General features: G+C 44.9%; 1 protein-coding gene across 1 annotated transcript in view; it reads left to right on the forward strand.

The window, feature by feature from the left end:
* Positions 1-25,849, forward strand: part of TP53TG5 (TP53 target 5) — a 167,254-nt gene that overhangs the window by 95,613 nt on the left and 45,792 nt on the right. The window contains exon 3 of the mRNA XM_069612173.1: positions 2,413-2,546. Within this exon, the coding sequence (XP_069468274.1) occupies positions 2,413-2,546 (134 nt within the window). The remainder of the gene's footprint in view (positions 1-2,412; positions 2,547-25,849) is intronic.

Raw genomic sequence — 25,849 nt, forward strand, 5'->3', positions numbered from 1 at the left:
CCTTTCTTTTCCCTCCTTTACTCATCCCTCTTTTTCACTCTTTACTCTCCACGACACGGTCAACCACACCATCCTGCTCAACCTTCTCCATGATAACCTGGACATCCCTGATCAGGCTCTGGCCTGGCTGACCTCTTTCCTCTCTGATCGACCCTCCCAGGTCCAACTGAGGTCCTCCTATCATCTATCTTCCTCTCTACCTGTGGGGTTCCCCAGGGGTCTAACCTCTCACCCTGGCTCTTCAACCAATACCTGGCAACTCTCGCCCACTGCATTGCCACTTTCTGCTCAAATGTCCAGTGCTACGCTGATGACACTCAACTCATTTTCCGGCTGCCCTCGGCCACCTCCTCTCCCTCTCTCATCTCTGACTGCCTAACTGCCATTCAAGATTGGTGTGCCGCCAATGATCTTTGAATGCCGGCAAGACTGAGATCCTCCTCATCGCAACACCATCTCCATCCTTCTCCCTCACCCTCTGGCCGGCCTCCCTTGGCCCTCCTCCTACCCCTACCTGCGAGGCTAAGAACCCCGGGGTCATCTTTGACTCCACACTTTCCTTCTCCGGCCATATCGCTGAGGTCTCTAAAAAGTCAAACTTCCTACTGCCCCTCCTCAGAGGTACACTGCCTTTCCTCTCCTTCCCTCAGAAACTCACTGTCTCCCAAGCTCTGGTTCTCTCTAGGTTGGACTATTGTAACAGCCTCTTTCTAAACCTACCTGCCTCTACTCTCCGCCCTCTGCAACTTATCCAGAACAGGACTGTGAGACTTGTCCAAGGCCTCAAGCACTGGGATCGTATCTCTCCAGCCCTGAAATCTCTCCATTGGCTCCCACTAGATGCTAGGATTACATTCAAAACCCTCTGCATTGTCCACAAGGTTTTCTGGGGCCTGGGTCCAAAATACCTTCAGCTATCCCTCTGCAAATACCTCCCCTCTCTAGCTCTTCGCTCCTCTACCTCTAACTTCCTCTGGGTCAATCGTTTTTCAAAGAAACGAGCTGGGGGTAGATCTCTATCTTTGGCTGGGGCCTCCCTCTGGAACAGCTTCCCTCCCAATCTAAAACTTGAGGAGAACCATCTCTGGTTCCGGAAGAACCTCAAGACCTTCCTCTTTGCTTCTGCCTTCGCTCCCCCTCTCCCCTGCTGATCTGCTCTCTCTTGGCACTGTGCACCTGGCCACCCTCTGTCCCCTGGGCCCAGGTACCTGCTCACCCTGCCACCCACCTGCACTGCCTCCTGGCCACTCCTTGCACTAGGGACTGTATCTGTACCCATACAGCCACCCCCATTTTTTCTTTTTCTGCACTTATCAGACTTTCCCAGTCTGCTGCCTTAAACACAGCACTTGCCACTTGCTGGCTGCACTACACTGTTTATTGCCTCCATTTCTATTTATTTGTATTTATTATTATTTATCTGCTCTCCTCTGCTCCGCACTTTCCACTCTCCCCCTTCTATGCACTTTTTCCCTTTTTCCCTTCCCCATGCACTTGCGCGTTCTCAATGTCACTGGGCCTAGTAAGATCGTTGTTGTTGCTGTGTTGTGTTCTCCCCTGTGTATATATATATATATATATATATATATATATATATATATATATATATTATATATACATACACACACACACACACACACACACACTGTCTCGCTGTGACCAATAGGTGTAAAGTGGTACAACATATTATGTACTTTAGATAATAATGGGGATAATGTCTTGATGGTAGACAGGTAGCCCCTTGCCAGATTTAGTAAAGGATAGTGTGACTAATGGAGAGGATGAATTACACTCTCAACACAAATGTATTATCCAAACATTACATAGATAGTTGAATACACTGATGGGATATGTGTATTGTATTGTAGTATACGTTCACTAATACATGAGGAGAAGTGGACACATTTTGGATGGTGTCAGCACCTGGACATACACATAGCAACATTGAAATGGCTGAAGGTATTGGTTGTGTTTTGATTTGCTGATGTGTATATTCATATGACCCTATGTATGACTCCATGTTTTTTTGCAATGAACAACTGTTTAAGCAGGGTTTGTGTTTGATTGCAGAACATTGTATCATTGGGACAATAATTGGTTACTAATTGTATATGTCCTGAAGTTCGTCGTTTTCTCAATGTCAGTGGGCCTAGTAATATCGTTGTTGTTGTTGTGTTGTGTTCTCCCCTGTGTGTATATATGTATATATATATATATATACACACACACACACACACACAGCCCCCCCCCCCGGCGCTCTGTATTTACTTTTTTATACTCATTTCCCTCTTACTGGTGGTGTTTAGCCTACTCCCTTCCCCTGCTCTCTGTCACCCACTCTCACTCTTTTATTCTCTCTCTCTCTATCTCTCTCTCTTTATTAATTCTCTCTCTCTGCCTCTCTCCGAACAGCTCATGAAGCAGCTGTCACTTCTAAGGTTGTTGAAAGGTGCTGCCAGGTTTCACCGGCTGTATCAGATGGTCACCAAGTGCCGGAAAGCTCTGATTCTAGGGCCACCTCCAAACATCATAGAACTGTCATCAAGGTATGAGTTTGCTTTTATAAAGCACTTGTATATGGTCAAGTGACAGCTAATGCTGCATGTAAATATGACACTGAAATATGAATCATGAATCACTTATACCTCCAACCATGTGGGTGGCTATAATACAGTGTAGACTGCTAATAGTATGGTGGCAAAATTACGCATCAGAGGAAGTGGTTGTTATTCAGAAAATAACAATCTCCGACCTTTCTCTCACTGCACTTCCCAAACGATTAATTGGCTCGGTTTCCCGCAAAATTTGAAAGAATGCTAAACTCCCACTGAGTATTCCAAGGGTCATCCCTAAAACCATGGCTTTCCAACATGTACATGTGCCCTTATCCGAACATCCATTCTAGGTTTATTAGGCTCTCATGGGTGCCATCCTCACAAATGTATTGGTGGGGTCCGGGCATTGATGGGAAATCACCAGAATTGATGGGAGACTCAATAGTTAAATGCACCTAAGGAATATGCACCAGCCACTCTGCTAAGCATGAATAGATACAAGGCCCCTTTTCAAGCTGCTTGCTGGTGCCTCATCCTTCAGTACCCCATGTGTTGGTCTGCTAGGATTCTGCCACCACTCCCCCTCTGACCGCTCTCTTCCCCAGCACCTCCTTACCTATTCCCTAAATGGTGCCCAGGCGGAGAGCGACCTTGCTGAGGAGAGGCCTTTGGGTGATGGCTTTCCACACCGCCGCTGTTCACACCATCATACTGACATGGATCTGAATGCACCGGTGACAAGCTTGCCATGTCCTACGTTTCCTCTCTTTTACCTTGCCCGTAGCTCCCTGTTAATTTGCCACATGGTGCTAATAATCATAGTGCCCCATTCTTCGGGCCATACCCGGTTCTAGCCGGTTGCTAATAACCTGGGTTGCGGGCAGCTACTGTCCAATACGGCCCACAAGAACGCAGCTTACAGCTTAAATAGACATCTTTCCCCATTCCCTTGCTTGTTGTGTACCCTCCTTCCAGTGCAGTTTCCACACAAGGGTGAGACTCTGGAATGTGCCCCATATCGTAAGCCCTGCACCACAATCCCTCTCCAAAATTATAAAATCATTGTGATATTAAAAAAAAGCGAATTTTATTGAATTGAGTTAAATAACTTACAGGTTATATGTAGACACAGCAAAGTAGACAATAATGCAAAACATGCATGCTTTAATTATATCTTTGTATGTGCATTGTCTAAATCAGATTTTCCACAGCAAACTGTTTATTGCTGCTGAGTTATCTTTTCAGTCATGTTTCTCTTAATTGAAAATGTAACTGTAGCCAACAGCCTCATTATTAATTTACTGAAACTCCTTTCAACTATCAGCAACTGTAACCAGGATCCTAGGGCCAACCCACACATTTGCAAACAACAACCATTTCTTTCAGTGGTGGATACAGTGCAACAAAGAAAACATTTTCATTTACAAGTCATTTTTAGTTTTGTCAATGCTGCACTATGGTCTGGTAAACCATGAGTGAGGTTCATTTTAACAGCACACACTGAAAACTAAGACTGGCCAATTGTGTTGGATAAGGCACAATGTGAATAAATAATTGAACATGATCTCAAATTTTGAGTAGGTGGTGAGGCCAGGATGTGTTCTGGTTGTCCCAATTTAGGAACTTGACCACATATCTAACCATCTCTAGTTGGTACTGATATGTGTTAATGTGTGTCTTCCCGGGCTGGAACATAATTCTTTTCTTTAAAGATAACTTTACAAGTGCAAAAATCACATACTAAACCAACCTGTCAAATTCTAAATCGTCATAGACACATGGAGTACAATTGCAGCTTTATTTGCCCCATCTGTAAATGAAAGTCAGCAGGTTGGCCAGGTCTGTGTTTGGAGACTTGCTAAAGTCAGGGCCTCCAGGCTGGAGTAGGTAGGCAGGTGTCTTTGGTGTCCTCCAGAGGAAGATATCCAAGGAGCTGCTATCATGATGCTCCTTATATATGCTGCCATGGCACTAAGATTTACTTTGCACCATTCAATGTCTGGGAGGGGACTTCACTATTGCATGGGTACAGTCAGCCTGATGGTGTGTGATGCTGGCTAGGTGGCCCCATGTAGCAAAGACACTGCTAGAAAACAGGATGGCCACAACCAGGCCACCAGCATAGGAAATCCTCTGCTCCAGGAGAGCTTGCTTCTGTGGCTTGACGTCAGTGGAGACAATCTCAGTATCAAGTGACATCCCTTTCCTTGTTTGATATTCATTTCACCTCCCTCTTATATCCAAAAATAAGGATTAGCTGAAGTCCATACTGTAAGGGTGTAGAAGTAAGAGACAGAGAAAGTGGTGGCATGTTGTTTGCTACAAACTTTTATTAAAGGAATAACAGTTGGAAAAATGCCACTCTGTCCCTAAAACTAAGAGGGGTTTCCCTGCCTCAAATTACTCTAATGGGTCAGTCATGATTTCAACCAGAAAAGGTCCACTGTCATGTCAAAAACCCTACTCATAGCCTTCAAAATAATAACTCAAGCTAAGGTGCAAGGGGATCTGCTTCTTCTCAATTGCTTCAACAGTTCTGCTTCAGTTCACAAAGTTAAGTTCCCAAAACGATGCACAAAGCAACTTCCAAAACTGATGGACAACCTTAGTCCGACAGGTTGTCAGCTTCTTACAACTCCAAGAGAGGGTTCCTCTTCTCCTGGCTTTCCACGCTCTTCAAAGTTGAGCCCAAGGTATTTGTCTCCCTTCTTCTGTGCTTCTCCACGGTCTTTTCCACAGCCAAGTGTCTCCACTACACACAACTCAAGGGGTATCCTTCCCTTTCCCATGTTTCATTCCAGTCCCGCCCCTAATCTCCCTGGCGTCCCTTTCTCCTCCAGGGCTGATATGGGGATATTTAATATTGACACCTTTTTCTTAAGGGTACTGTGGTTTCTTTCCCATTTATTTTGTTTGCCTTCCCAGTCTCCTTGGTATACTATTCTGCCAGGTACTGGGACCATGAAGAGGGGTTTTCCTCTTCACGTGGATATGGGACCCAAACTCTCTTTCTGAGGTTTCTTCTTCTCAGCTTCAATCTCAAGGGTACTCTTTTCTTTCCCCTTTCTTATGCTTGCGCTCAGGGCAAGCCTGGTATATTATCCTGCCAGGTACATTGTCCATTGGGATTAATGTTCACACAACCTGCTTTCTCTGAAATCTTCACGCTGTTGAGTTTAGTTATTTCACTTTCGGTGCGAGTCCCAGACCTGCCTGCTTTCTATGATTCTGCTTTTTGGTAGACTTGGTACACTAAAATGTCAAGCACTACTGTTCATGACCAAATGTGGCCAGGTTTCATTATCAGGGTCCCAGACCTTGTCTTTGGGGTATTTTGTGCCCCTCTCCCTCTGCCACCACCAATTCAGGACCACCACTTCTGGAGCCCAGAGCCTTTCTGCCCACTCTACCTTATTCCTGGGTCGGCAAGGGCTTCCGCTCCTTTTCAGCTATGCTCTGCAGTTGTGGGACTTGCAGGGCTCTGTTGCACCTCCCTGGGTCTGTGTTGGCTACGCCAGACCGTTCGTCTGCTGGGGAGCATCCTCGCTCACAGGACTCAGGACCACCTTTCGAGTACTCCCAGCAGGTCTGCCTTATACTTCTGGGTTCTTCGTTCTGCATCACACTCTTCCTCCTGCTTGCTGATGGCACAGCAACCGTTCAGCAGGTTCTACCGAGCAGGACTTCTCTCCTTTTCACATCCTTCATCCATCTTTATACTTCTCTGCAGTCTTAATTGTCCAAATCGACTAGACTGTGCACTTGGGTCTTTGTCCCAGTAGCCGAGGTCTGATCTTCACTTGGGAACTTCCTACTGTCCCACGTCTCAGTTTATGATTCAGGATTTAGTTTGTCTATGCTGCAATACCACTTAATGGAGGTAGGGACTGGGTATGAGGACATGGGAGTCCCTAAAGGGACCTCTGCATATCACGTTCTCCCTGTGATGTCATCCCACATAACATGATGGATTTCCCCTTCCATGGGATCCTCCGACAGTGCATCGCCCCCAGTGGGAATATTAGACTGTGGCCTCACCACACTGGCCACATGAGAAGGGTTCGCCACTATGGGAGAAGGGATGACATCCAATGATTCGTCACAATACCCAAAAGCTTGAGAATCAGTTTTCCCCCTCTTAGTCTCCAAGATTCCTTTTTTCTTTCTTATGAAAAGTTTGGTCCTGGGAATCACTGTAAGGAAACGTATGTCTATTTCTTCCAATGGAAGCCAAACTTCATACCGCGCTCGTCTGCACTCTCACGGTCTCTACACATGAGATCCAGGCACAAGTTACTCTATGGGAATAAAAAAAGGTGCAATGGTGGCCTTTATATCAGCCTGCTATACATCCCTTTTAAGCTGGTAATGCATACCAAACCCTGCACACTTTTCTCACCTCACATAATTGTCTCAGCTGGATGCTTATTTAAAAAAAATATCAGAAACAGAGCTCTTAAGTGATATCTTCTTTAGTGCACGTAATTTTGCATTCCTGTATGCTTTTACTTTTCCCCATTATAAAGCCCTGCCTACCAGTACCAGAATTCAAATGATGTGGAAGCACTTGATCAGCACCTCCTTGACACAAACCAAAACATCAAGCCTTCATTTAGAACCTCACAGACCTCTGTTATTTACATTTTAAAAATCAATATTTTCAGCATTTTCAGAGACATTGGTGTGTTCCACGCTATAGTAAGTGACACCACATTAGGATCAAGACTGGCTGCCCCTGCCGCTGGAACCTCAAAGACAATTATAGGTGGAGTTCGAGGCCCATGGCACAACCAGGTGCCTATGGACTCTGTCAAATGTATGGAGGAGTGGGAGATGGAGTATAGTAGCACCCTAAGTTACTTGCACATCCTCTGACAAAGCAGCAGCATGAAATAATGTTATATGGACATTGCAAAGAATTGTCAAAAGCCCACCAGTTGAGACTATTTGATATCCGATATCCTATTTAGGATTCCTGGCCGACATTGTAAAAAGTAATTGGCAATTTGTTCAGTGGATCTTATTTTGATGCAAATTGTAGGGGAAATCGACACTCGATGCCCGCCACTAAGTCAGACACTAGACTAATAACTGCTCTGGATCATGGTCCTATACCAAGTGGGCACGCTAATATCCAATCTGTTCAACCTGGCATAAATTCCTCCAACATTCCATGGGCCAAAATGCCCTATGATCCTGATGCTCAAAACTGAAAAATACCTGTTCGTTCAAACAAACTAGGGAAACCGGCAAATAAGGTGGGAGGAGAAGAGGGAGTGGGTTCGTGAGAAAAATGGCAACTATACGAAAAGTAAAATCAGGGCTAATATGAAAGGCTACCTAAAGAAACTGTGGACTATGCTCCAGATGTATTAACTCCTCGCTCCCCCACTGTGTAAGAATACACCAATTCACGCAACCTTATCCCAGACCATGAAAGAGGCAGAACCAGCAGATGTAGCCATGTTGAAAGGCAAGAGCTATCAATGTCATTAGTAATGATGCTGAATTAATGAATTAGTGGTATTGAAAAAGCCCTGGACAAGTTAGAGGGGTTTATTTTGAAGAGGAAATAACTGTTTACTCATACCACTGCCCTCAAAGGTACCCTAAGGTAATGGAGGGATTGCTTGCTGCTAGCCAAACATCACATTATCATGTGAGTTATAAGAAATCAAATCAACATAAAATATCATAATTCCTACCCAGCATCCATGCTCTAGTGAAAAAAACTAGGGTGCACATTTTTCAACATAATGCCCCTGCACTAAGTGTTTAAGCTTTTGAATGAAACCTTAGTGCGTAAGTCAAGTTGCTTGACGGACATCTTTGGACCTTTCTCAAGAGGCCAAGCCCTATGTTGTAGTTTTACTGTAAGACCCCACCATCTGACGGACTATACAACAGAGAACAGCAATTCAATAATAAGGTCATGCAATAGTGTAATACCGTGATCAGGGTTGCTCCAGTCAAGTCCCAAGATGTTATTATGGCCAGGAGAGAAAAGTGGGTTGGAAAAGCAATCAACAAATCGGAGGGCGATCCTATAGTTGCCACCTTCAGAAAGAGAGTCATTAGATATTATTAACTAGTCTTGAATCTCGCAAGACACCACTCAGGGTGCAGCTTTGTTTTATTACCATTGCACTTCTTTTACTCGGATGGTTTAATAAAGAGAGTTGTTCAACTAGGGTCTTTACAAACAGAACAAATTATGCCCATTCAGAATTGTTACTGGCCACTTGAATCACATGATGATCTGGATCTGCTTCCTGTTTCACAATATTTAACCATTGCTCCCTGGATAGCTCCCTTATAATGTTACTAGTTGCTCTGACAATATCGCCCCACAAATTGCAAATGGTGCATCAGACAAAGTTGGGAAAGTCATATTTAGTTACTTGCTTATCATGAACTTGCAGGTGTATGTCAATAATGAAGAGATCCTACTACGATCCGTTTTTTACAATTGTATTCTGTCATATTTTTAGAGAGAAACAAGGATGCTTGAGCCTCCCCACATGGAAGGTTATCATACACACCCTCATATGGGAAATATAAATAGGAGGGCCCGTAATCGGACAGCTTCACCGTTTTGCTTATCAATGAGTTTTCCTGGCATGTTGAATGGAATTTGAGTTTGGTATAGTGTCAATGTTTACTTTTTAATAAATCTAACTGCCACTCTACTCTATTGGTGAAATATTACAGCCCCTTCCCCCAGGGTGAACGTCAATATCAGAATGTATTAATCTTCTAAGGGAATAACTGCCGAGTCGACAAGATGTGGATTATTTAGAAATTTTAGCCAGTGTATTTTACGTTCAGTCTAGAGTTACCAGAAAATCTCTGATCAAGAGGAAGACAATACTTGTGGTATCTCAAAAATGTAATGATGGACTCTAGGGATAAGGTTCTTGCTTAATGTTTTTTATGTTTTACTGATTGAGCTGGGACTTTGACTTCTTAATAGTTTAATGACCAAATTCAGTCCGATGTGCCAGGGAAGCTAACATCCCGGCTCCCAAGGGGAAGCGCCAGAACTGTCATTTGCTTGAAGATCGATTACTGTAGCAGTCAGTTAGTGGGCACGAATGCAGATAATCTTGCAAAGCTTCAGACAGCCCAGACTGGGGCTGTGCATGTCATCTATAAACATCCAAGCAAGAAACATGTTCAAGGCGCGTGCTGTGAACTTCATTGGGGTCCAGTTGAATCAAGGGTTATGTTCCGGTTGCTTAGTATCACCCACAGATGTATGTATTGATTAGCCCGAGTCTATCTCAAGGAGAGAATTGATTGGATGCCTGTTTATAGAGATTTACCCTCGAATAATACCTGCCAACTGAACCAACCCAGAGATTGCCTCGAGCGGGCTGGTAAACATACTTTTTGATCATATGGCACGAATGTTGTGAAATTTACTTCCACCTGTTCTGTGTCTTAGACCCAAGAAGACTCTCAAGTAGACATGTACATTTTGATGGGATAAAGTGTCTAAAAGTGTCTAAAAGTGCCAAACAAGCCCTACTAGAAACACTTTATTCCAAACAAAATATTATCTTTGTATCTTTCATGTATATGACCACAGTTTTTGATTATGTTAATCGCCAGAAGTTGTGAGAAATTTTAGATAAAACATGAATAACAAATTGACATTGGCAGTACACACAGAGTTCTAGTTAGATTTGGTAAAGATGGAAAGGTTACAAATGACTTTGCTGTAGTTGATAATTGTCAGGTAAGGGAGTGTAATAACACCACTGCTATTTAATCTTTATACTAATGGTCCTTATGACTGCCTAGTTCAGCAAAGAAGTGGACGTACGGGTTGCTGGAATGGTTAACATAACGATATTACGCATATCGTTCTGCCTTGTTTCGGCAGGCCCCTCTAGCACGCCAAAAACTAATATCAGATTAAGGCATGTTGTGACTTATGTACCTCATAGTTGCTGTCGGACACCTCACCTATTTGGCCCTGATCTGTGCAGAGCCTTAGCTGGATTCATTGTATGTTTATGTTTTTTCTTCCATTGTTTTTTTCCCCAGCAGATACCCACTCTAGTTGGAAACCTTCTCAGGCCCTCTATCTAGTTGAGAAGGGGTTTAGGAGTATGTGGAAGGGTTATCCTTCTCCAAGGTTGAAAAAGGAGAAAAGACAACCCATGTGTCCAATCTTTGACAAGGACTTGTTGGTGGGCTCCAGTGGGAGTGATGCGTGTCCCTCATTGCAACTTGCCAATTTTATTGGACACCATTTACCAATTACATCTAGCACCGATATCAGGCCACCACCATGTAAGGCTGATGCGAGTTACAGGAGACTGGCAGCCAGATCACTTGGTGAGGACTGTACAGTTTTCTGTATCACTTGTGTAAATTGCAGGTTTCCTTTACAAGTAACATGTACCATAATGGAAAGCAATGGAAGCTGGGTGAATAAACACAACTTTAGTATCTTTTCACTTATAGATGAGAAGAAACTAGAACACTCTCATGACCAAAGAATTTTGGCTTGGCCACTCTACAAGCCCACATGTAGAAGCTATGGACCTGGAAGTGTGTAAAAAGTATCAGTTTGAAAAAGTGCTGCCATCCTTGCAATAAAGGTGTTTATCTCTCATTACGTTTAGCTGACCTTTGCAGTCATCTACTGTTTACATAGGCCAATCGAAGCCCATCTTACAGAGCTTTCCAGAGTTCTTCTCTGTCTTCCTTCTGTAATCATCAAAGAATGCTCTGATTGCACAAGGACTTCAATACCAGGGCTGATATCAGTAATTCCCTACCTAAGATCAATTTTCCCAATGCTTTCTCTCTGTACAATGTCTTCCATTTCAGCACTTTGGAAACCCAGGAATCAGGTAAGACGCCCAACGTCACACTCATGCTGAACCTCTCAACACATAGAATATGAAGAAAATAAACCACCCATCTATCATTTAGTTAATGAGCCTTTGTTTTCCTTTGTGCTGCCCTCGAGATGCCCATCAGTAATCTGCCTCCTCCCACAAAGCACAGTCCTCTTACACTTACTTACAACCTGTACAGGTTACAACTAGGCTCTTCAAATGAGACCCAATTGACTGAAAAGGGGTTGGCCAGGCCCTAGGACAATCCCAGGGCAAAGCTAAAGGAACCCATGTACATCAAATACTAAAACACATTTCTCTGCCTTTCTATTCCTAAAACACATTGCTAGAGGCACATTTACTCATCATCACAAACCTTCTAGCAAAGGAAACGGGCAAAAGTGAAGAGAATTTGTGGTGTATAGAGATGGACCTGATGTGTGAGAAAAAGAAAACATTAGGCACAGGGGAGTCAGCTAATCAGCTCACACAGCTCTCCCATGCACTGGTCCTCACAATGACTTCCCACATCATTCCACCTTTCCCGGTCCAATCACCTCTCACTCACCCAACCCCTTTGACACCCCTACTTACCTATTACTCCTTCTGGAAGCCACCTTGCCACCTCTTCCTCCTCCTCTGATAAGCTGGCATTGAAAGTGAGAAGAGGCTCATGCCATCAAAGGGAATCACTTTGCTTTCCTATTGCACAAACTACTAGCACCCTTGATGATGTGCTGGGGTGCTAATAGTGTTAATGAATGCATTCAGGTAGGACATCTCGGGTAGCTTCCCAGTGCCATTGTGGAGGCCCTTGATGTGCTCGAGCTTGTCAAGATCAGGCTGACGGGCCATTACCAGCTGTGTCCACCCAGGAACCCAGCCATTACCCATTTATCAAACTTCTGTGTCACAGTCCTTACTTTATTGAAGCACTGCCTCTCCTGACATACCTTCCAAGCCACCCTTTCCCACATCAGCATTGGGGATCCTGTGGACTGGGTTAGTCTTTCCTCCATGTTTATGTAGGTTTGATGCTTTCCTCTAGCCATCCTACAAGGTCCCTTCCACCTCCAGCCTCATCTTGTTTTTGCCCTCTGTCTCTGTGAAAGACGACAACGTGCCCTTTCCCTTTGACAGACAAAATATAAGATAAGTGCTATTTGTGTTTTTGTTGTTGTTTTCTTAACTTATGTTGTGTTCATTTCCAGTGGGTATTGCTGGGCTCCCTGCTTAGGTAAACACTGTGTTCCCCCGTTCCCCATGGAGCCGTGGTACCTGCCTGCACTAGCGCGCTCCATAAGGGGCAGCACTCTTGCAGCAGGACCCGTGCATGGTTTTAGTACACAGCGGCACCCGAGAGAAGCACTGTAGATCGCTGCTTAGCGGGATCAGGTGTGACATGATGTGTCTCCCCCGGGGGAACATGGGGAGGCACCAGTGGAAAGTGCCCGCAAAGGGGCCTGGTTGCAAGGCAACAATCATAAACCAAAAAAAAGAATATGTTGAAAATGAAAACCTGTGCAAAGCTGCATACAGCCTTGGTAATAGAGCCACACAAGTGCACAGAGAAATGTAAGCACTTAGAACCCCCATGTCCAGCCTCCCCCTGCACCTCCTCCTCCATCCCAGATTCCAGTAATTACAAAGAAGGTGGTCCGATTCCATCAACTAATTGCAGCAGCATTCAGGGAGCATGAGCTGGCAGCTCCAGTCGCAGAGGTGCGTTCCCTTCTAGAAGGGGAGGCAGAAAGCCCCCCAAATGTGCAAGATATCTGCAGATTGAGGACCTTGCAGTAGCCCTTTGAAATTTCAGGGAGGTGCTCCATTTGCTGCCAACATGGAACAAGAGGAGTATGACATGTTTGGCTATTACGTTGTGCCAGACCCAGAGGACCTTCCAGTCCATAAAGCTATTTGCACCCTCCTCCTCAAGGAATAGAAGAACATCCAGTGTTGCCACGCTTTGTGATTAGACATTATCCACTGACAGGCTTTGAGCCAGAGTTGCCCCGGTACCAAAGGTGGACTCCTTAGCCTGCAATTTGTCCCCCCACACATCAGTCCCATCAGAAAAGGCAACCCCCATGGACAAGAAGATTGAGAAGGCACTGAAACAGTCTTCAGCCTCTAATTCTGCAGGGTGCGCAGGCACGTATATTGTACAGACCTTGGTTATACATTTCAAACAGCTGTTTGAGAGTTTACAGCAGCAAGAGGGTATCTCTCTCTCTTGTTAAGTGAGATGGAGCTACTGAGTAAACTATTATCAGACATCACGTTTCATGGCCTATGCGCAGTGGCAGCTGCATCAGGAATCGCAATGGCAGGCCGGCGTTAGGTATGGTTGCACTACTGGAAGTTGGTGTCCAGTCCTGATGCTCTGCTCCACGGAAGTTGCTGAAACCGACAGACCCCCCAAAATGTGTGGTCGATTACGGAAACGAAAACAGCAGAAGTCCCTACACTTCAAATGGAAAGGGGAAGTGGATAAAATAAAAAAATGGAACACTTAGTAGGAAAACCTGTAGAGGAAAGAAAACAAGAGACACGGTTAATTCTATTCTATTGAACCAACCCTTTCACATTTCCCCTCTGGTTAACTGTATGTAGGTTAACTGTATGTACCTGTTCTACATCCTCAAAGAGCTGGGAGGTGAAAAATCAAACCCAACCATGTTCTTTCCAAAAGTTTCTTCTCATGGGAATGATCATTTTTTCTCTGAAACCCTTATGACTTCCTAATGTCCTTAAATGTCTTTTTCTCAGAAAGTATTTACTCCTCAGAAAAAGAAAAAGATTACTCTTGCTTGCCTTCTACTTGCAACGTGCCAAAGATTTCCTTTTCTCAAAAGAGCAAATTGTCTTTGAAACGTCTTTCCTAAAGTTCCTCCTCAAAGGAATGGTTTGATTGCATTTTCATCTTGTCAGAAAAAAAAAAAAAAACTATAAACTAATCCCTAGCTGGAATAAACTGCAACTCTTCTAAAACACTTAACTTATGCCTTCTAATTTAGTTTAATTTACTTTAAACTCCCTGCATGTGTGTTCAGAGGAAGGGGAGGTCCGTTCCGACCTTCGCGCAACCTAAACACTAATTTCAGTCTAACCCGCATGCAGAGGCTTGATTTTGTCCTTGTTAGGATTCCGTTCACCCCTGTGTCCAAGCCGCCCCTATGTCTCCAAGCCTGTCTCCAAGCCGCCCCTATGTGCTACTGCTAAAATGGGGTCACTACGCTTTGCAGCAAGAAACACTGACAAGCCTCATTCACATCATTCACATCTGAGGGTTCCACCCATTCACAAAAACATACGTCATTATTTCCCTTTACACTCTCCTAACTACGGCACCCAGAGAGCTGTGTGTCCTGGACGTTACAGCCGCAACTGGAGGTTACCATGAAAGTTGTGGCAGCCGTGATCTGATTCGCTCTCCATGCACGCTTCCCGACGCAGGTTCTATCACGTGATGAACCCATGACATTTAAGCATCGCAGTCCCTGGCAACAGTGCTTCTGAATTTGCGGAAGTGCGTTTTCGTATCCTGCATTTTGCCTTGTTCTTGGATCCTGTTGTTTTTTACCTTTGCGCCTGTTTTGCCTGGATTACCCTTGTCTGCTCCTTGGCTGCTACGTCGCCTTGGCTACGTACTGTCTTGAATTGTGCCAGACCCAGATCTGCTTAACGGATTCCCTTGACTGTTCCTTGCCTGCTACGTTGCCTAAGTTACTACCTGTTAAAGACATCGCCTGAGCCGGACCGTTTACTGGATTGCCTCTGCCTTGCCCTCGACCTTCATTTCCTGTTCTGTTTCTTGGCTACCCTGTTTTCCTGTTGGACGCCTCACAACAAATTGTTACGGAGCAACTTCCCCAACGTTTGTTTCTGCGTTTCTGCCCGCATCGCACGGACTGGAGACTGCCTATGTGTGCGAGCGGTTGGAATCTAATCGTCCTCGTTCCATCGGGTTCAACGTTAAGACTCGAGACTTTCCCGTTTGGGCATACTCATTTTGTCAGGAATAGGTCCTGTTGGTTGCTCCGTTGAAACAGGTTCCGTCTACAAACAGCTGCTCAGAATCCTTCTCCTTATATTTGAGCTCACAGTAAGAATCACCTCTTCCACTGTTAAATCATTCTAACTACCCTGACCACTGTTCCAGTCACTAAACACCTGAATATATTTATTACAGTTGTCTAATTACCATAGAGAAAGGAATCTAACAGAAGAGGCAGTTCCATTATCCCTCGCTCTCTACAGACATCTTCAGCAGATCACCACACAGAGGTTAGTCCTGATCAAGGATAGATTGTTCTTCTTCCTCTTGTTTTCTAACGAATTGAACTAAGTTGGTCCCTTCTTTGATCCTAGGTAACCTGGTGTGTTCGTTGGGTTCCTTCTTTCGAGGAATACCTCCCGCTGACTGTGGTTTAGTACATTCATTTGGTGGTATTGTTAGGAAGAAATCTTCGGCTAGACTACGTGGTCAAGTAGCCACTGGATTTCTGACAGTCCTAATGGTGATGCTGATCACTCTCAGGCGTGGAGCTGATTGCGCTTCCCCTAAAGGATTCCTTAACTAACGAATCCTTCATTTAGTAAGTGCGCACAGCCTTGAAATAACTTATGGCGTGAGCGCATACATTGAAAGACTTTTATTTTCAAACACTGTCTCCCACGCGCTAGCGCACTAGGAAACCCTACTACCAATAAAGCGTCACTGTGTCAGGGAAAGACACGTTTCTGAAAAAACACATGCGTGCTGAATTCCAGTCACACTTCTCAGTGTCAGTAAAGATGATTTTCTTTAAATAGATGCGCGCAACAGTTGGCATCAAAGAAGGAAATTTACTCATGCGTGTTTGAGCTCTTATAATGCAACACAGTATTCAATCTGTTTTACACATTACCTGGTAAGCAACTATTTTCTATACTATTCCCTTGTTAATAGACTTAACTTATTTAAAAACTATTAACATATTTCTTCTCAGAACGTTCCTTATTTGATACAAGAGCGCTGCGCTCACAACAAGTCTCTGGATGTCTTGTCCCACGTAGGATAATACTGGTCCTCTGTTTCAGGTAGGCCTCAAAAACTGGAGCTTCAAGTACACAGAACCTTCCAGTTCAGGAACGACAACGAAAGGCAGTTTAGAATGCCATTTCAATTCCCAAGAGGCCACAACCTGCAATCAGCTTCACTCCTCTTCTTTCCCAATCAAATTCCCGGTTCATAACTGCCATGTTGGATTGGGGAATACTCCTTCTACAAACAGAATGGTTAAGGCCAAACCAACTGAGATCACAACAAAGACTCAGTGAATTAATGAAACAGTGATGTAACTATCAATTAAACCCAAGAGTGTGTGTGAGTTTGTGTAACACCCAGAAAACCTAAAATACCTCTGGATACAGACCTGACAGTACCCCCACTTCAAGCCCTGACCCCATGGCCTGGTTTAGCAGGATCTTATCTATGAAATCTGGCCACAAGACTGGGATCATGAACATTCTCAGCTAACTCCCAGGATCTTTCCTGAGGGCTGTAACCACCCCAATCAATCAAGTATTGCAATTTACCTCTAGACTTCCTAGAATTCAATATAGCTTTAACTTCATACTCTTCTAAATCAGTTTCAGAGATAATGGGCTGGGCAGAAGGACACAATCTACTACCCTTAATCACAGGCTTCAGTAAACTGACATGAAAGGTTTGATGAACCTTTAAACTTTAAGGTAACGTTATTCCTAAAACACATTGCTAGAGGCACATTTACTCATCATCACAAACCTTCTAGCAAAGGAAACGGGCAAAAGTGAAGAGAATTTGTGGTGTATAGAGATGGACCTGATGTGTGAGAAAAAGAAAACATTAGGCACAGGGGAGTCAGCTAATCAGCTCACACAGCTCTCCCATGCACTGGTCCTCACAATGACTTCCCACATCATTCCACCTTTCCCGGTCCAATCACCTCTCACTCACCCAACCCCTTTGACACCCCTACTTACCTATTACTCCTTCTGGAAGCCACCTTGCCACCTCTTCCTCCTCCTCTGATAAGCTGGCATTGAAAGTGAGAAGAGGCTCATGCCATCAAAGGGAATCACTTTGCTTTCCTATTGCACAAACTACTAGCACCCTTGATGATGTGCTGGGGTGCTAATAGTGTTAATGAATGCATTCAGGTAGGACATCTCGGGTAGCTTCCCAGTGCCATTGTGGAGGCCCTTGATGTGCTCGAGCTTGTCAAGATCAGGCTGATGGGCCATTACCAGCTGTGTCCACCCAGGAACCCAGCCATTACCCATTTATCAAACTTCTGTGTCACAGTCCTTACTTTATTGAAGCACTGCCTCTCCTGACATACCTTCCAAGCCACCCTTTCCCACATCAGCATTGGGGATCCTGTGGACTGGGTTAGTCTTTCCTCCATGTTTATGTAGGTTTGATGCTTTCCTCTAGCCATCCTACAAGGTCCCTTCCACCTCCAGCCTCATCTTGTTTTTGCCCTCTGTCTCTGTGAAAGACGACAACGTGCCCTTTCCCTTTGACAGACAAAATATAAGATAAGTGCTATTTGTGTTTTTGTTGTTGTTTTCTTAACTTATGTTGTGTTCATTTCCAGTGGGTATTGCTGGGCTCCCTGCTTAGGTAAACACTGTGTTCCCCCGTTCCCCATGGAGCCGTGGTACCTGCCTGCACTAGCGCGCTCCATAAGGGGCAGCACTCTTGCAGCGGGACCCGTGCATGGTTTTAGTACACAGCGGCACCCGAGAGAAGCACTGTAGATCGCTGCTTAGCTGGATCAGGTGTGACATGATGTGTCTCCCCCGGGGGAACATGGGGAGGCACCAGTGGAAAGTGCCCGCAAAGGGGCCTGGTTGCAAGGCAACAATCATAAACCAAAAAAAAGAATATGTTGAAAATGAAAACCTGTGCAGAGCTGCACACAGCCTTGGTAATAGAGCCACACAAGTGCACAGAGAAATGTAAGCACTTAGAACCCCCATGTCCAGCCTCCCCCTGCACCTCCTCCTCCATCCCAGATTCCAGTAATTACAAAGAAGGTGGTCCGATACCATCAACTAATTGCAGCAGCATTCAGGGAGCATGAGCTGGCAGCTCCAGTCGCAGAGGTGCGTTCCCTTCTAGAAGGGGAGGCAGAAAGCCCCCCAAATGTGCAAGATATCTGCAGGTTGAGGACCTTGCAGTAGCCCTTTGAAATTTCAGGGAGGTGCTCCATTTGCTGCCAACATGGAACAAGAGGAGTATGACATGTTTGGCTATTACGTTGTGCCAGACCCAGAGGACCTTCCAGTCCATAAAGCTATTTGCACCCTCCTCCTCAAGGAATAGAAGAACATCCAGTGTTGCCACGCTTTGTGATTAGACATTATCCACTGACAGGCTTTGAGCCAGAGTTGCCCCGGTACCAAAGGTGGACTCCTCAGCCTGCAATTTGTCCCCCCACACATCAGTCCCATCAGAAAAGGCAACCCCCATGGACAAGAAGATTGAGAAGGCACTGAAACAGTCTTCAGCCTCTAATTCTGCAGGGTGCGCAGGCACGTATATTGTACAGACCTTGGTTATACATTTCAAACAGCTGTTTGAGAGTTTACAGCAGCAAGAGGGTATCTCTCTCTCTTGTTAAGTGAGATGGAGCTACTGAGTAAACTACTATCAGACATCACGTTTGATGGCCTATGCGCAGTGGCAGCTGCATCAGGAATCGCAATGGCAGGCCGGCGTTAGGTATGGTTGCACTACTGGAAGTTGGTGTCCAGTCCTGATGCTCTGCTCCACGGACGTTGCTGAAACCGACAGACCCCCCAAAATGTGTGGTCGATTACGGAAACGAAAACAGCAGAAGTCCCTACACTTCAAATGGAAAGGGGAAGTGGATAAAATAAAAAATGGTACACTTAGTAGGAAAACCTGTAGAGGAAAGAAAACAAGAGACACGGTTAATTCTATTCTATTGAACCAACCCTTTCACATTTCCCCTCTGGTTAACTGTATGTAGGTTAACTGTATGTACCTGTTCTACATCCTCAAAGAGCTGGGAGGTGAAAAATCAAACCCAACCATGTTCTTTCCAAAAGTTTCTTCTCATGGGAATGATCATTTTTTCTCTGAAACCCTTATGACTTCCTAATGTCCTTAAATGTCTTTTTCTCAGAAAGTATTTACTCCTCAGAAAAAGAAAAAGATTACTCTTGCTTGCCTTCTACTTGCAACGTGCCAAAGATTTCCTTTTCTCAAAAGAGCAAATTGTCTTTGAAACGTCTTTCCTAAAGTTCCTCCTCAAAGGAATGGTTTGATTGCATTTTCATCTTGTCAGAAAAAAAAACAAAACTATAAACTAATCCCTAGCTGGAATAAACTGCAACTCTTCTAAAACACTTAACTTATGCCTTCTAATTTAGTTTAATTTACTTTAAACTCCCTGCATGTGTGTTCAGAGGAAGGGGAGGTCCGTTCCGACCTTCGCGCAACCTAAACACTAATTTCAGTCTAACCCGCATGCAGAGGCTTGATTTTGTCCTTGTTAGGATTCCGTTCGCCCCTGTGTCCAAGCCGCCCCTATGTCTCCAAGCCTGTCTCCAAGCCGCCCCTGTGTGCTACTGCTAAAATGGGGTCACTACGCTTTGCAGCAAGAAACACTGACAAGCCTCATTCACATCATTCACATCTGAGGGTTCCACCCATTCACAAAAACATACGTCATTATTTCCCTTTACACTCTCCTAACTACGGCACCCAGAGAGCTGTGTGTCCTGGACGTTACAGCCGCAACTGGAGGTTACCATGAAAGTTGTGGCAGCCGTGATCTGATTCGCTCTCCATGCACGCTTCCCGACGCAGGTTCTATCACGTGATGAACCCATGACATTTAAGCATCGCAGTCCCTGGCAACAGTGCTTCTGAATTTGCGGAAGTGCGTTTTCGTATCCTGCATTTTGCCTTGTTCTTGGATCCTGTTGTTTTTTACCTTTGCGCCTGTTTTGCCTGGATTACCCTTGTCTGCTCCTTGGCTGCTACGTCGCCTTGGCTACGTACTGTCTTGAATTGTGCCAGACCCAGATCTGCTTAACGGATTCCCTTGACTGTTCCTTGCCTGCTACGTTGCCTAAGTTACTACCTGTTAAAGACATCGCCTGAGCCGGACCGTTTACTGGATTGCCTCTGCCTTGCCCTCGACCTTCATTTCCTGTTCTGTTTCTTGGCTACCCTGTTTTCCTGTTGGACGCCTCACAACAAATTGTTACGGAGCAACCTCCCCAACGTTTGTTTCTGCGTTTCTGCCCGCATCGCACGGACTGGAGACTGCCTATGTGTGCGAGCGGTTGGAATCTAATCGTCCTCGTTCCATCGGGTTCAACGTTAAGACTCGAGACTTTCCCGTTTGGGCATACTCGTTTTGTCAGGAATAGGTCCTGTTGGTTGCTCCGTTGAAACAGGTTCCGTCTACAAACAGCTGCTCAGAATCCTTCTCCTTATATTTGAGCTCACAGTAAGAATCACCTCTTCCACTGTTAAATCATTCTAACTACCCTGACCACTGTTCCAGTCACTAAACACCTGAATATATTTATTACAGTTGTCTAATTACCATAGAGAAAGGAATCTAACAGAAGAGGCAGTTCCATTATCCCTCGCTCTCTACAGACATCTTCAGCAGATCACCACACAGAGGTTAGTCCTGATCAAGGATAGATTGTTCTTCTTCCTCTTGTTTTCTAACGAATTGAACTAAGTTGGTCCCTTCTTTGATCCTAGGTAACCTGGTGTGTTCGTTGGGTTCCTTCTTTCGAGGAATACCTCCCGCTGACTGTGGTTCAGTACATTCATTTGGTGGTATTGTTAGGAAGAAATCTTCGGCTAGACTACGTGGTCAAGTAGCCACTGGATTTCTGACAGTCCTAATGGGGATGCTGATCACTCTCAGGCGTGGAGCTGATTGCGCTTCCCCTAAAGGATTCCTTAACTAACGAATCCTTCATTCAGTAAGTGCGCACAGCCTTGAAATAACTTATGGCGTGAGCGCATACATTGAAAGACTTTTATTTTCAAACACTGTCTCCCACGCGCTAGCGCACTAGGAAACCCTACTACCAATAAAGCGTCACTGTGTCAGGGAAAGACACGTTTCTGAAAAAACACATGCGTGCTGAATTCCAGTCACACTTCTCAGTGTCAGTAAAGATGATTTTCTTTAAATAGATGCGCGCAACAGTTGGCATCAAAGAAGGAAATTTACTCATGCGTGTTTGAGCTCTTATAATGCAACACAGTATTAAATCTGTTTTACACATTACCTGGTAAGCAACTATTTTCTATACTATTCCCTTGTTAATAGACGTAACTTATTTAAAAACTATTAACATATTTCTTCTCAGAACGTTCCTTATTTGATACAAGAGCGCTGCGCTCACAACAAGTCTCTGGATGTCTTGTCCCACGTAGGATAATACTGGTCCTCTGTTTCAGGTAGGCCTCAAAAACTGGAGCTTCAAGTACACAGAACCTTCCAGTTCAGGAAGGACAAAGAAAGGCAGTTTAGAATGCCATTTCAATTCCCAAGAGGCCACAACCTGCAATCAGCTTCACTCCTCTTCTTTCCCAATCAAATTCCCGGTTCATAACTGCCATGTTGGATTGGGGAATACTCCTTCTACAAACAGAATGGTTAAGGCCAAACCAACTGAGATCACAACAAAGACTCAGTGAATTAATGAAACAGTGATGTAACTATCAATTAAACCCAAGAGTGTGTGTGAGTTTGTGTAACACCCAGAAAACCTAAAATACCTCTGGATACAGACCTGACAGTACCCCCACTTCAAGCCCTGACCCCATGGCCTGGTTTAGCAGGATCTTACCTATGAAATCTGGCCACAAGACTGGGATCATGAACATTCTCAGCTAACTCCCAGGATCTTTCCTGAGGGCTGTAACCACCCCAATCAATCAAGTATAGCAATTTACCTCTAGACTTCCTAGAATTCAATATAGCTTTAACTTCATACTCTTCTAGATCAGTTTCAGAGATAATGGGCTGGGCAGAAGGACACAATCTACTACCCTTAATCACAGGCTTCAGTAAACTGACATGAAAGGTTTGATGAACCTTTAAACTTTAAGGTAACGTTAATCTGACTGCCACTGGATTACTTATTTTTTCAATCTCAAAAGGTCCAACAAATCTAGCACTAAATTTACCTTTCCCCTCTAGTCTCTTGAATCTTATGGTAAGTCACACCAGATCTCCCTTCACATACCTACGACCCAACTTACATTTCTTGTCTGCACATTTTTTATAACTATCTTTAGTTTGCTGTAAAGATCTTGTTGCTCTTGCCAAATCTTCTTGCATGGTTTGCAATCCCTCCTCAACTGACGGATTAGACGATTCTTCTTTAACCAATTGTCAAAGAAATCGAGGATGGAAACCTCTGTTACAGAAAAAAGGAGACATAAAAGTTGAATCTTTCTTAGAATGATTGTAAGCAAATTCAGTCATCCAAAGCTTATCTATCCAACCTTTATTTTCCTGCCAGAAACAACAAAGATATTTTTCTATTTCCTGGTTGACTCGCTCAACTTGACCGTTGGATTCTGGATGATATCCTGAAGCCAGCTGAATTTCCATCCATAGTTCTTTACAAAAGGCATTCCAAAACTTGGAAACAAACTCTGAACCTCTGTCCGAGATCACTTGGCTAAGCAAACCATGCAGCCTCACAACCTCCTGAAGGAATTTCAGTGCAGGATTAGATGGAGTAACTTGTCCCTTAATAGGAATGAAATGAGCCTCCTTGGTCAAACAATCAACAACAAAAAGAGTAGTTGAACCGTCCTGATCCATGGGAAGATGCACAATAAAATCTAGAGACACAGTGTGCCATGGACGTGGCGGGATTGGTAATGGATTCTATATTCCCGCCAGCTTGCCGCTAGTATCATTGACTTTCGCACAGACCTCACATGTTTTCACAAAATTCAACATGTCCACTCTCATAGTCTTCCACAAAAATGCCTCTGCACTAAACAGTGTTTTCTAAAAACCGGACTTTCCCTCCAAACTACTCTCATAGCATTCCTGAAGAATTCTTTCTTGTAATTTCTCACTCAAGCGAAAAAATCTGACACCAATATATGGTAAACCATCAGAAATAGATCGAGCAGAGTTCTAGCGCTCCCAATCCTTTATCTGTTTCAAGGACATACCCTGTTGAATTTCTTGTTTTAGATCATCATCCTTTAAAGTATTGGCCGAGATAAAGTGTTCTTCAGAGATTATTGGTTTAGAACTGATCTCAATTTCCTCGTCATTCCCAGGAATTTGTTTGGATAGGGCATCTGCCTTTCCATTTAATTTGCCGGGTCTGAATGTCACTACAAAGTCATAATCAGCAAAAAACAAAGACCAACGTAATTGCCTTGTAGTTAAAGTCTTAGTCGATTTTAAAGACAATAAGTTCCTGTGGCCGGTAAGAACTGTTACTGTGTGTCTGGCCCTCATCAAATAATGTTGCCGCTCCAAAAAGGCTGCCTTGATTGTTAATAGTTCTCTACCGTCAGACCGCCCCTTCTCCAACCCCCTCACCCCTCCTCTCTCTTGGAGTGATCACTTTCTCCTTTCTTCCCACCTCTCTCTCTCTTCCCTGCAGGTGAAGTGGACTCCAGCACTGCCACCTACCTTCTCGGTCATCCGACCCATGAAGCAGGTGTCAGTTGAAACTTTTGCCGCTACTTTCTCTCCTTCTCCTGCACCTTTGACTGACTCACACCCTGACACAGCCCTCTCTAAACTTCATCTCTCTATCTCTAATACTTGGGATGTCCTTGGCCCTGTCATGAGCATCCGCTTGAAGCCCAAATCAAAATGTAACTCTTGGTACGATTCCGACCTCACCGCCCATAAACGCAAGTGTAGGGTGGCGGAGAGGACGTGGAGGGCATCGGGCGCACCCCCTGACAAACTGGCCTGCTGCCTGCTCCAACGGCAGTACAGACTCTCTATCCTCTCTAAGAAGAGAGCCTACATCCAAGCCCACATCTCTGCGGTATCTAACAACTCGGCCAAACTTTTCAAAATCAGCAAGGAGCTGGCCAATCCTGCTGCAGTCTCTGCCTCTCCTGTTCCCTCCCAGGCCCTCTTCCACGGCCTTGGCCTCTCATTTCACTACTAAAACTCAGGACATCCTGTCCACCCTCTCTTCCTCTACCTCCTCCTCCTCTAGCACTCCTGGCCCGTCTGAGGCCGTCTCTCCTCCTCCTTTCTCCTGTTCACCTCTGAAAATGTTTCTAGACAAGTCCGATCTAGGAAAGTCTTGTCAAAGCAGGTTCTCCCCTGCTCATCCAGAAACATCAAGGACCACATCAACACCCTTGCTCCAGTCTTGGCCAATTTCTGCAATCACTCCTTTGCCACTGGAACTTTCCCCTCCCCCTCAAGCACTCTCTTGTGCACCCCCTTCTAAAGAAGCCTTTGGCCGATCCTTCCCCTCCGGCTATCGCCCGATCTCTATCACTGCTTTCCTGGGCAAACTCTTGGAAAAGCTGGCCATCTCCCAGCTTAATCAACATACTGAATCTTTTGGTTGCCTCCATGACCACCAGTCAGGCTTCAGAGCTGCCAGAAGCGAAACTGCTCTCTTGAACACCTGTGAAGACTTGGTCTCCAATCTTGACTCTGATCTCCCTTCTGTCCTCATTGTGCTCGATCTATCCTCTACTTTTGACAGTCAACCATGCCATCCTGCTCAATCGCCTCTGCGACAACCTTGGTATTACTGACCAGGCCCTGGACTGGTTGACCTCCTTTCTCACCAACCGACCCTCTCAGGTCCAACTGGGATCTTTCTTCTCTTCTATCTCTCTCTCTACTTGTGGTGCTCCGCAGGGGTCTAACCTCTCTCCCTGGCTCTTCAACCACTACTTGGCACCTCTTGCCCACCACATCCCTACTTTCTGCTCCAATTTTCAATGGAATGTGGGTGACACTCATCTCTCTTTCAGGCTCTTCTCTCATACCAGACTGTCTGGCTGCAATTCAGGAATGGTGTGCCGCCAATGATCTCTGCTTTAATGCCAGCAAGACTGAGATCCTCCTCATTGGGACACCCCCTCCCTCCTTTCCTCTCTCTCTCTCTCTCTCTCTCTCTCTCTCTCTCTCTCTCTCTCTCTCTCTCTCTCTGGCCGCCCAATCTGGGCCCTCTTCCTGCTCCTTCCTGTGAGGCTGAGAACCTTGGTGTCCGGTAAGGCCGGTAAGATAGCTCAGCGGGTTGAGCGCTCGCTGATGTGATCTGAGCGTGATCTGCAGGTCGCAGGTTCAAATCCCGGCAAGGCCAACTCAGCCTGTCATCCTTCCGAGGTCGATAAATGAGTACCAATTTCGGTTGGGTGATATTGTATGTAAATATGTGCTC

Source organism: Ambystoma mexicanum, chromosome 8, assembly GCF_040938575.1.
Source record: "Ambystoma mexicanum isolate Mex_15411 chromosome 8, UKY_AmexF1_1, whole genome shotgun sequence".
Taxonomy (NCBI): Eukaryota; Metazoa; Chordata; class Amphibia; order Caudata; family Ambystomatidae; genus Ambystoma; species Ambystoma mexicanum.